Consider the following 13,091-nt stretch of genomic DNA (forward strand, 5'->3'; position numbering starts at 1 on the left):
TAAGTGGCACAGATAGGCGGCAATAAAAGGCATTACTGATAGGCACTGACAAGCAGCACTGATGGGCACTGATTGGCAGCACTGAGGAGCACTGTTGGGGCCACACTGATAATCAGGACATTGTAGACCAATGTAGATGTCCCCTGCTTATCGGCTCTCCTCTTCTCATGCGCTGTCAGTGTGAGGAGAGGAATAATGATAACTGGCAAATCCAGATGTGACCGAAAGGTACAGTGGTGTAGTGGGTAGCACTCTCGCCTAGCAGTAAAAAGAATCGCTGGTTCGAATCCCAACCATGACACTACCTGCCTGGAGTTTGCATGTTCTCCCCGAGCCTGTGTGGGTTTCCTCCGGCTATTCTGGTTTCCTCCCACACTCCAAAGACATGCTGTTAATTGGCTTCTGTTCAAAATTGGCCCTGGTGTATGGGTGTGAGTTGGGGACTTTGGATTGTGGGCACTGGTGTTGGTGTTGTGTAGATTGATGGCACAACATGGGTATCTTAAATATATAAAAAAAAAATAATATAGTGGATGGGCATCTTGATGGGACGTGGGGATGGGGACAATTGTGGGCACTCCCTCAGGTTGGACTGATGTCTTTATGTAACAGACCATCTGACCAGGGGTGGGGGGGCAGCAAACCAACCCCCCAGTTTGTCGTTCAGTAAAACACACACCTCCCCGCCGTTCGGACTGTCCATAAGTCAAAATCCTACAACCCCCCGTGCAAACCCAGCACTTACCCCATCTAGGTCACTGCCTGCGTCTCCTCCTCTGCGGGTTCTCCCTGCCTCTTCTCCCCTTGGCCAACTGCTTCCTGATTGGCTGGTAGGAGAAGCAGAAGACAATAGCGATTAACTATTGGCACACAACTGGTTGGGCTCAGGGCACAGTGCTCTGCGCCCCGAGCCCACCTATTTTTTAAGCCAATTAGAGCCTCAGGCTCTAATCATGTGCTTTTAAAAAAAAAAAACATTGGAATCCATGCGTTCGGTGCCCTGCATGTAGATTAGGGTCTGGGCGCATGAAGTAGGGGGGTGGTGCCCCTAATGGAGCAGCCGCCACTTGGAACTAACTCGTCATACGGGAGGGTGCGTGAAAATTTTTGTAATGGTCAGTAGCGTAAGTATGCACAATGAATTTTCCAAATGATATTGTCACAAGCTGAGCCGGGTTCACTTAATAAAGTGTAACGAAGGTGTCCCCAGAGGACCATATTGCTGTGCGACTCCAGCTCTGATCAGGTGAGGACAAAAAGGAGAATTCTGTGAGGTCTGTCTTTGATTTATAGTTAAAGCGACTCTTCATTAATTTTCTTCATCTTTCCATCTAATAAATCTTCTGCCCTTGTTGTTTTATCTTTGGATAGTAAAACATTTTTTTTTTCTGCCAGTAAATCCCTTATACAGCCCACTTCCTGTTTCTTGTCTGGCCATTATCCTAGGCTTATGACATCATGCACAGCTCTCTCTCTCACTCTCCTGAGAGTTTGTCAGGAGGGGTGAGTCATAAGAGGGCCATTGAGAGCTGCAGAGCTGGAGGTGTGCCTCTGTGTGTGTGTGTGTCTGTGTAAATCCAGGAAGTGAACAGGCAGCAGCTTCAGCTGCCCACAGTTAAAATGGCTGCAGCCAGACTCAGTGGGGGGGAGATTTCCGCAGCATATTTGGCAAGTATAGAATCACAGTATATATAAAATAATATGCAAAGTGGTTGGAGGGAAGCTTTAGAATGGCAAAGATGTCTTTTTTTTTTATTATTAAGTTTTCAATTTCACATACAGCTGTAGCCCAAGCAGGGGCAAGACCAACGGGTCACATTCTCATACAGCACTTAGAACACAAAAACCAAACCAAACAATCTGCTAAACTACTACCCCAATGTGGGGAGAGGGTTCAGGATTCCAGATTTCCCGCCAGAAAAAGATTGAGAGCCAGGTTCTCAATTTTTCGGTCGGAAAAAGTTCCGCTCAGAAATTCCGATCGTCTGCACCAATTCCGACGCGCAAAATTCCTACGCATGCTCGGAAACAATTCGGCGCATGCTCGGAGAGCATTGAACTTCATTTTCTCGGCTCGTCGTAGTGTTGTACGTCACCGCGTTCTTGGCGGTCGAAAGCTCCGAGAACTTTTGTGTGACCCGTGTGTGTGCAAGCCAAGCTTGAGCGGAATTCCGTCGGAAAAACCATCCAAGATTTTTCCGCCTGGAAACTCCGCTCGTGTGTGCGGGGCAGTAGAGTTGAGACGTGGGCTTTTCCAAGTCTTTTACTCGGAAGGGAAGACTCCAATTCTGAATATGTCAGAGTTACCCCGTTGACCCAAAAACTGGCACCTGAAGGCACGAGCATCCTGGAGGCATCAAAAACGTGCTTGTGCGGGTACATTAAACTTTGACTGCAGAGTATTAACCACTTCAGCCCCGGAAGATTTTACCCCCTTCCTGACCAGTGCACTTTGCAATTCGGCACTGCGTCGCTTGAAACTGACAATTGTGCGGTCACCCAAACCAAATTGACGTCCTTTTTTTTTCCCCAAAAACAGAGCTTTCTTTTGGTGGTATTCGATCACCTCTGCGGTTTTTATTTTTGCACTATAAACAAAAAAAGAGCGACAATTAAAAAAAAAAAAAAGGAATATTTTTTACTTTTTTGCTGTAATAAATATCCACAAAAAATGGATAAAAAAAAACGAATTTCTTTCTCAGTTTAGGCCGATACGTATTCTTCTACATATTTTTAGTAAATTCAAAAAATTGCAACGAGTGTATATTGATTGCCTTGCGCAAAAGTTATCGCTTCTACAAAATGTGGGATAGATTTATGGCATTTTTATAAAAAAAAAATTTCAATTAGTAATGGCGGCGATCTGCGATTTTTATCGGGACTGCGACATTGCATCGGACACATTTGACACTATTTTGGGACCATTGTCATTTATACAGCGATCAGTGCTATAAAAATGCACTGATTACTGTGTAAATGACACTGGCAGGGAAGGGGTTAAACACTAGGGGGCGATCAAGGTGTTAAGTGTGTCCTGTGGGGTGATTCTAACTGTGGGGGGGGGGGGGGTGGGCTCATTACAACATGACAGAGATCACCGCTCCCGATGACAGGGAGCAGTGGATCTCTGTCATGTCGCTAGGCAGAACGGGGAAATGCCTTGTTTACAAAGGCATCTCCCCGTTCTGCCGCTCCGTGACACGATCGTGGGCTCCCCCGGCGGACATCGAGTCCGCGGGACCCGTGGGCAAGCTCACGGAGCATGCAGCCCACAATGCGGCAATTTAAATGGGACGTAGCTGTACTTGCCCAGCCGCGCCATTGTGCCGACGTGCATCGTCGGAATGTGGTTAAAAGAAGACAACTCAGAGTTCGGGATAATATGGTCGAGCATCACAATTTGAACGGTTTGAAAAACGATTCAAATTTCGTCTGGATTTTATTTTTTTAGTTATTTCAGGTTCGTTTTAAATGCGGTACTCTTCTAATTCGGAAATTCGGATAAATTTTTTTCCCGCATTTCTTAGTTTTGGAACGGCACGCCTCTGGCGCATTCCCACAACACACTAATGTGAACGTAGCCTGTGTGTAATGTTAAAAAAAATGAACTCACATTAGACCATTTGTGGGGAGAGATTTTACTGATTATTTAATTTTTTTCCTCTCTTGTGCCCGTTTCTTGTAGCCATCCCTCCTACACGGAGCCGGGAAATATCAGACGGCAGTCGCGGCGACGAGCGTCCTGGAGCGCCCCCCGCACACAAGGTGAGGATCTCATCAGAACAACGAAGAGAGGAGAGTAGATCAGCGGGTCGTTTTCTTGCTGAGAATATAATTAATCCTACATTATCATCTTCATTGAGCTCACTGCCATGTAGTCGGTGCTACCGAAACCTGCCATATGGCGGCGCTATCACACTAGTGTCTCCTTATAAACTACAATCAGAATAATCAGGAGCCACCTACCTATTCTTAATCATTTAAAGAAGAGCTCCGCCTCCACCCCCACCCCTGCTTCTTTCTAACTGGCCTGGCGGTGGAGGAAGGAGGAGGGGGGGGGGGTGAACTTCCTGAGGAGCTCGCCACAGCCAGGTCTCCTAGAAGTGGGGGCGGGTACATGTCAAAAACAGGCACTCATTCCCCCCGCAAAAGGTGGCAAGTGTATAGAGTTGCCACCTTTTCTTCAAGTCAAACCCCAACACTTCGGGGTCGCACAGCAATTTTTTTCATAGTATGCAGAGATAAACTATGCATAGATGTTGCTATTAAATAACATTTCTAATCATCTGAAGTTAATCACAAGAGTTCCCCCTTTACATCAGAGTTCCCTCTTTACATCGGAGTCCACAGAATTCCCCCTTTACATCAGAGTTCCCCCTTTACATCAGAGTCCGTAGAGTTCCCCCTTTTACATCATAGTCCACAGATTTCCCCCTTTACATCAGCGTTCCCTCTTTACATCAGAGTCCACAGAGTTCCCCCTTTACATCAGAGCTCCCCCTTTAAATCAGAGTCCATAGAGTTCCCCCTTTACATCAGTGTTCCCTCTTTACATCAGAGTCCACAGAGTTCCCCCTTCACATCAGAGTCCACAGAATTCCCCCTTTACATCAGAGTTCCCCCTTTACATCAGAGTTCCCTCTTTACATCAGAGTCAGCAGAGTTCCCTCTTTACATCAGAGTCAGCAGAGTTCCCTCTTTACATCAGAGTCAGCAGAGTTCCCCCTTTACATCAGAGTCAGCAGAGTTCCCTCTTTACATCAGAGTCAGCAGAGTTCCCTCTTTACATCAGAGTCCACAGAGTTCCCCCTTTACATCACAGTTCACCCTTTACATCATAGTCCACAGAGTTCTCCCTTTACATCATAGTCCACAGAGTTCCCCCTTTACATCAGAGTTCCCCCTTTATATCAGAGTCCACAGAGTTCCCCCTTTACATCAGAGTTCCCCCTTAACATAAGCGTCCCCAAAGTTCCCCCTTTACATCAGAGTTCCCTCGTTACATCAGAGTCCACAGAGTTCCCCCTTTACATCAGCATTCCCCCTTTACATCAGAGTCCACAGGGTTCCCGCTTTACATCAGAGTTCCCCCTTTACATCAGAGTCAGCAGAGTTCCCTCTTTACATCAGAGTCAGCAGAGTTCCCTCTTTACATCAGAGTCCACAGAGTTCCCCCTTTACATCACAGTTCACCCTTTACATCATAGTCCACAGAGTTCTCCCTTTACATCATAGTCCACAGAGTTCCCCCTTTACATCAGAGTTCCCCCTTTATATCAGAGTCCACAGAGTTCCCCCTTTACATCAGAGTTCCCCCTTAACATAAGCGTCCCCAAAGTTCCCCCTTTACATCAGAGTTCCCTCGTTACATCAGAGTCCACAGAGTTCCCCCTTTACATCAGCATTCCCCCTTTACATCAGAGTCCACAGGGTTCCCGCTTTACATCAGAGTTCCCCCTTTACATCAGAGTCCACAGGGTTCCCGCTTTACATCAGAGTTCCCTCTTTACATCAGAGTCCACAGAGTTCCCTCTTTACATCAGAGTTTTCCCTTTACATCAGAGTCCACAGAATTCCCCCTTTACATGAGCGTCCACAGAGTTCCCCCTTTACATCAGAGTTCCCCCTTTACATCAGCGTTCCCTCTTTACATCGGAGTCCACAGAGTTCCCCCTTTACATCAGAGTTCCCCCTTTACATTAGAGTCCACAGAGTTCCCCCTTTACATCAGAGTCCACAGAATTCCCCCTTTACATCAGAGTCCACAGAATTCCCTCTTTAAATCAGAGTCCACAGAGTTCCCCCTTTACATCAGAGTTCCCCCTTTACATTAGAGTCCACAGAGTTCCCCCTTTACATCAGAGTCCACAGAGTATCCCCTTTATATCAGAGTTCCCCCTTTACATCATAGTCCACAGAGTTCCCCTTTACATCATAGTCCACAGAGTTCCCCCTTCACATCAGAGTTCCCCCTTCACATCAGAGTTCCCCCTTCACATCAGAGTTCCCCCTTCACATCAGAGTTCCCCCTTCACATCAGAGTTCCCCCTTCACATCAGAGTTCCCCTTTTACATCTGAACTCGCAGAGTTCCCTTTCACTGTAAGGGAGGAATCTGCAGACTCTGATGTAACAGAGAACTCTGAGGACTGTAACATAAGGGATGCTCTGGTGTACAAGGAGGACTCTGATGTAAGGGGGAGCTCTGAGAACCCTGATTTACCTTAGTGCACTCACTAAGTCCAGTCTGAATAATGTGTCCGGGTCTCAGACAGTCTGAAACCCGGACACATGATTCCCAACCCGAACTGTCCAGGTGAATCCCGAACAGGGGGCAACCCTACAAGTGTGGGGGGGGGGGGGGCAAACCGCGGGGGGGGGGGGGCAAACCGATCCAAGCTTCCACTATTGGAGTGGATTTCCTAAAGTCAATGGACTGTGCACTGTACAATTAGCACCCGTTGGCCCCAGAGCTTTGTGAATGTGATGAGACTTTGTAAAGAATACAAAGTAAGGTGCAAGGAAAACTAAATTTAAAAAAATGCATGTTTGCTTGCACATGATTGGATGATTGAAATCAACAGAGCTCCACCCCATTCATCTCGGAGGGAAATTAAAGCACTTGCAAAGTGTACAGTCCAAATCCACCTCACTGTTTTGTGTTTGTGGTGCAGCACCCTCTAGTGTGCTACTAGTGTTAGTACAGGCAAATATAAAGTCATGACTCATAGTTAGTTTGTGAGTCTGAAACTGGGTCAGGGTTACAGCAAGTCAGGCTGGGTGGCTCCACAGAGGTGGGTCTCTGGTACTTCCCCCTGGATCTAAAATTTTGGAGAAACTTTTAGAAGTTAGTGGGCAGAGACCACGAGGTACTGATCTGCATATCTGAGCTGAGTCAGCCCTTAAAGTGATATTAAAGTCTGTTTTTTTTTTTTGGCTTACAAATAACAAACATGTTATACTTACCTGCTCTGTGTTGTGGTTTTGCACAGAGCAACCCCGATCCTCCTCTACTCAGGTCCATCTTCGCTGCTCCTGGCCCCTCCCTTCTGCCGAGTGCCCCCCACAGCAAGCAGCTTGCTGTGGGGGGCACCTGAGCCAAGCAGTTGCTCTGTGTGTCCATTCAGACATGAAGCTGCGGCCCAGCCCCACCCCCTCTATCTCCTGATTGGTTCACTCTCTTTGATCGACAGCAACCAGTGGTGCCCGCTGCTGTCTCAGCCAATGAGGAGGGACAGTCCCCGGACAGCCGAGGCACTCATGCAACATCGCTGGATTGAAATGGGGCTCAGCTAAGTACTGGGGGGGGGGGGCTACTGCACACAGAAGGCTTTTATCTTAATGCCAACAGAGCTTTACACCATGAGGGCAGACAGTACAGTTACAATACAATTCAGTAGAGGAGGATTCAGAGGACACTCTGGAGGAGAATCATGTGTACAGCACAGTGGCGGCCCATGCATAGTGGGCACATGGGCGCCGCCCCTCACCCATGCGCCCGGCCCTTCTCAGGATGCTGGTGGGGGTGGGAGGGGGTGGTAGTTTTTGAAGCACCTGATTAGAGCCAGAGGCTGAGATAAGCTTCAAAATAGGGTGGGCTCGGGGAGCATAGAGTGCGCCCTGATCCCACACGATAGCGAATACATTTTCAGTATTTCCACATTACCCTTCCTCCCGGCCAATCAGGAGGCAGGACCTGCTTCCTGATTGGCCAAAGTGCCGGGCAACCCTATCGGATGCCTGGAGCTTAAAAAGAGGAGCGGAGGAGACACGCGCTGGGGCGGAGGTCGCCGCCACTCTGAGAGGAGCTGCTGCAGTGCTATGGTAACGGTAAATCCACTCGGCTCTGCCAGAGCCTCATGCATGCGGAGGGGGGGGGGGGGGGTTAGCTGCCAGAACCACAATATATAGTGCACAGTGGCTGCATATACTGGGCACAAGTGGCTGCACTTGATGGGCACAAGTGGCTTCAATTGATGGGGGGGTTTCAATATTTTTCAGTTTGTTTGTGCACACCCAAAAAATTTGAGCACCAGCCGCCACTGGTATAGCATACATTGACAAGGAATATGCCGATAGGAGGAAAGAGTACAAATGTGAAATTATTGATTTGTAAATGAGCTGCAAAAGCAATCGTCTCTAGCAGTTTTTTAAATCAGTGTTCAATCTGTGACTATCTGCTAAACAAGTCCCTGATATCCAACAGCACGTTCACAGTCTCTGATCATCTCCTGCACCATGTCTGCAGTCTCTGATCATCTCCTGTAGTATGTCTGCAGTCTCTGATCATCTCCTGCACCATGTCTGCAGTCTCTGATCATCTCCTGTAGTATGTCTGCAGTCTCTGATCATCTCTTGTAGTATGTCTGCAGTCTCTGATCATCTCCTGTACTATGTCTGCAGTCTCTGATCATCTCTTGTAGTATGTCTGCAGTCTCTGATCATCTCCTGTAGTATGTCTGCAGTCTCTGATCATCTCCTGTACTATGTCTGCAGTCTCTGATCATCTCCTGTACTATGTCTGCAGTCTCTGATCATCTCCTGTAGTATGTCTGCAGTCTCTGATCATCTCTTGTAGTATGTCTGCATTCTCTAATCATCTCCTGTAGTATGTCTGCAGTCTCTGATCATCTCCTGTAGTATGTCTGCAGTCTCTGATCATCTCTTGTAGTATGTCTGCAGTCTCTGATCATCTCCTGTAGTATGTCTGCAGTCTCTGATCATCTCCTGTAGTATGTCTGCAGTCTCTGATCATCTCTTGTAGTATGTCTGCAGTCTCTGATCATCTCCTGTAGTATGTCTGCAGTCTCTGATCATCTCCTGTAGTATGTCTGCAGTCTCTGATCATCTCCTGTAGTATGTCTGCAGTCTCTGATCATCTCCTGTAGTATGTCTGCAGTCTCTGATCATCTCCTGTAGTATGTCTGCAGTCTCTGATCATCTCCTGTAGTATGTCTGCAGTCTCTGATCATCTCTTGTAGTATGTCTGCAGTCTCTGATCATCTCCTGTAGTATGTCTGCAGTCTCTGATCATCTCCTGTAGTATGTCTGCAGTCTCTGATCATCTCCTGTAGTATGTCTGTAGTCTCTGATTATCTATTGATTAAACTTGGTATTAATAGAGACTCCCATTTTCTAGGTGCTCTATGAGAACCAGGCTGAATACACGGTCCACATCCAAGACAAAGATCACATCCTGAAACTGACCAAGGCCAGGTAAGTTCTGTGTGCCGGTATCTTTATCTGCAGACTAGGTGGCGGCAGGGGAGGGACTATTTCCTCTATTTCGGGTGCGGACGAATGCCTATTACGCACCCACTCCTCATGCTGCCTGTGGCTCTTGTCCCAGCCAGTGCGTTCTCTATCATGCTGCCCCCCCTGGCGGCGTGGAGTGATTCCTCCCCCTCCTCATGAGAGAAGTGTCAGTGAGGTGAGCGGCAGTGCCAGAGCACAAAAAAGAAGTAGCTGGCATCATTGACATCGCATCTGAATGGAATCATTTGTGGACACTCCAGTCCAGGCAGCAGCAGGATCAGAGAAGAAGTGCCTCATGGGGCCCGGCTAAAAATTACACAGGTGTGTGCTTGCTTGGGGGGGGGATTCAAGATCTACTACTACTGATGCAGCAGCATTTATACATTATGGTATTAGTGGCATGGGTGGCACTGTCTGCAGCAGAATATGGCATTGGTGGCATGGGTCTGCAGGTAGCACATGCGTTATGGCCCATAAGACATGTGCTGCCTGCAGACAGTGCCACCCCATGCCGCCAATGCCATATTGTGCTGCAGACAGTGCCACCTATGACGCTACTGTCATAACGCATGGGATGCCTGCAGAGACAGTGCCACCCATGCTGCCAATGGCATTATGCCATTGGCGGCATGGGTGGAACTGTCTGCAGCACAATATGGCATTGGCGGCATGGGTGGCGCTGTCAGCAAGTAGCACATGCGTTATGTCATTAGTGTCACGGCTGGCACTGTTTGCAGCACGTTATGGCATTGGCGGCACTGTCTGCTGGTAGCACATGCATTATGGCCCATAACGCATGTGCTGCCTGCAGAGACAGTGCCACCCATGCTGCCAATGCCATAATGTGCTACAGACAGTGTCGCCTATGCCGCCAATGCCATAATGTGCTACAGACAGTGCCATCAATGCTGTAATGTGCTGCAGACAGTGCCACCCATTCCACCAATGCCGTAATGTGCTGCAGACAGTGCCACCCATGCCTATCACTTGTAGACAAACCTGCACTTTGTTTCAAGGCGGGGTCTGGGGAGGGGCCAGGGTGGAGCTGAAGGGGGCCCCATCAGGTAGGCTGTACGGGGCCCCATGATTTCTATTAGCGGCCCTGTGTATCAATGGGAGGAATGGAGGAGACCTTCGCTGATGTTCTTCAGGAGGCTGAATGGCTCAGCGGGGTTTTTTGGGACAAAATGACAGGACACTCCATATTCTTGTTGAAAGAAATAACAAAAACAGGTGTAATCCCAGAACCAACCCCCCCACGCCCAACTGGGACGTGCATCCGGTGCGCTCTGTGATCACTGTCCTTCAGACACAGCTGATCCCAGATCTGGGTAAAGGGCCAATCACAGCAGCCCTTTACCATGTGACCAGATATGTCCAATCTAGGGTTGTCACCTTTTCTTCAAGCCAAACCCGAACACTTTAGCGGCACAGGGCACATTTTTTCCGTAGTATACACTATAGGATTATAAAAGACCTGGGACACCTTTGGGTGCCCCCCCAAGGAAAGTGTTAATGCAGTTTGCTGCGTCAAACAGTGGGTGTGGCCAAACTGCTCTTACTAACATCATGCCCCCCCCTCCAGTGATGCCAAACCTACCCTCAGAGAGCCGATCCCGAATGGCAACAGATTTTTGTGTTACTATCTAAGCTACTTGGGGAGCCACAGCCCAGTCTAAATAATGTGTCCGGGTTTCAGGCAGACTGAAACCCGGACACAGGATTCCAAACCCGAACTGTCCGGGTGAATCCTGGACAGGTGGCAACCCTAGTCCAATCACAGCTGATCACAATGTAAACAAACTCGATGGTTATCGGCAGTCCTTCCCTCATGTGTTGTCTCATGTGCTGATGACTTTTTCAATGACTTTCAATGACTGTTACCTGTATTACGGGAGCCGACAATTCATTATAGCCACGAGTGATTTTAAATGACTTTTTTTCCTGTAGAAATGACACTTTGTGCAGGGACAGTTCTAAGCACGGGAAACATGCGCCCCTTCACAGGCATACTATAGACATCCCCCAGGTACGAAATTTAAAGGAATATTACACTTTTATTATTTCACTTTAATCATTATTAAAATCACTGCTCCTGAAAAAAACGGCCATTTTTAAAACTTTTTTTTGCATTGATCCATGTCTCCTGGGGCAGGACCCGGGTCCCCAAACACTTCTTAGGACAGTAACTTGCATATTAGCCTTTAAAATTAGCACTTTACATTTTGAACGTTCGAGTCCCATAGACTTTAATAGGGTTCTAAAGTTCACACAAAGTTTAGGCCTGTTCGCAGGTTCTGGTACGAACCGAACCGGGGGGTGTTCGGCTCATCCCTAGTGGTGATTAGGGATGAGCTCAGGCGTGTTCGCATGCTCCATGTGCAGAGCCTGCCAGTAAGTCGGCGCAGCGCTGCGTTAATCACAGGCAGTGAGATCAGACAATGTCTCACTGCCTGTGATTAGCGCAGAGCTGCGCCGACTTCCTGGCGGGCTCTGCACATGGAGCATGCGAACACGCCTGAGCTCATCCCTAGTGCTGATTATCAGCACATATCAGTGCAGCCTCATCAGTGCCACCTTTTCAGTGCCCATTAGTGCTGTCTCCTCAGTGCACATCAGTACAGCCTCATTAGCGCACATCAGTAAAGAAGAAAATGTACTTATTTGATAAATGTTATAACAAAAACTAAGAAAAAAAAATAATATAATTTCAAAATGTTTGGTCTTTTTTTATTAGTTTAGCAAAAAAATAATTAAATATCACCAAATATCTAAAAAAAAAATGTCATATGGGTACAGTGTAGCATGACCACGTAGTTGTCATTCAAAGTGTGACAGCGCTGAAAGCTGAAAATTGGCCTAAGCAGGTGAAAGTGGCCGGTATTGAAGTGGTTAACCCCTTGCCGACCGGCTCACGCCGATATACACGGATAGGCATATTAACGTACATGTACGTCGCCTTTAGGACGCGGCATTGTGGGCACTCGCGCGCCCGCCACAAGCTCCATGAGTGTGATCGCGGGTCCCGCGGACTCGATATCCGTGGGGATACCCGCGATCGTCTCACGGAGAGGAAGAATGGGAAAATGCTAATGTAAACAAGCATTTCCCATTCTTCCTAGTGACAGGACACTGATCTCTGCTTCCTGTGATCGGGAGCAGTGATCAGTGCTGTGACACATGTAGCCCCTCCCCTCCACAGTTAGAATCACTCCCTAGGACACACTTAACCCCTTCAGCGCCCCCTCCTGATTAACCCCATTCACTGCCAGTCACATTTTCACAACAATCAATGCATTTTCATGGCATTTTTATAGCACTGATCGCTGTATAAATGTGACTGGTCCCTAAATAGCGCCAAAAGTGTCTGATGTGTCCGCCATATTGTCGCAGTCACCATAAAAATCGCAGATCGCAGGCAAAAAAAATTATCAATAAAAATGCCATAAATCTATCCCCTATAACTTTTGCGCAAACCGATCAATATACGCTTATTGCGATTATCATTTATTTTTTACCAAGAATACGTAGAAGTATACGTATCAGCCTAAACTGAGGAAAAAAAAATGTTTTGTTATATATTTTTTGGAGATATTTATTATGGCAAAAAGTAAAAAAATATTGCTTTTTTTTTCAAAATCGTCGCTCTTTTTTGGTTTATAGCGCAAAAAATAAAAACCGCAGAGGCGATCAAATACCCCCAAAAGAAAGCTCTATTTGTGAGAAAAAAAGGACATCAATTTTGTTTGGGAGCCACGTCGCACGGCCGCGCAATTGTCAGTTAAAACGTCGCAGTGCCGAATCGCAAAAAGTGCTCTGGTCAGGAAAGGGGGTAAA

General features: G+C 47.4%; 1 protein-coding gene across 1 annotated transcript in view; it reads left to right on the plus strand.

Moving 5' to 3' along the window:
- ADAM33 (ADAM metallopeptidase domain 33) overlaps positions 1 to 13,091 on the plus strand; it is a 72,407-nt gene that overhangs the window by 5,334 nt on the left and 53,982 nt on the right. Inside the window, exons 2-3 of the mRNA XM_077478115.1 lie at positions 3,686 to 3,765; positions 9,139 to 9,215. Of these exons, the coding sequence (XP_077334241.1) occupies positions 3,686 to 3,765; positions 9,139 to 9,215 (157 nt within the window). The remainder of the gene's footprint in view (positions 1 to 3,685; positions 3,766 to 9,138; positions 9,216 to 13,091) is intronic.

Source organism: Lithobates pipiens, unplaced genomic scaffold (assembly GCF_037356315.1).
Source record: "Lithobates pipiens isolate NorthernLeopardFrog02 unplaced genomic scaffold, aLitPip1_a1.2 Scaffold_13, whole genome shotgun sequence".
Taxonomy (NCBI): domain Eukaryota; kingdom Metazoa; phylum Chordata; class Amphibia; order Anura; family Ranidae; genus Lithobates; species Lithobates pipiens.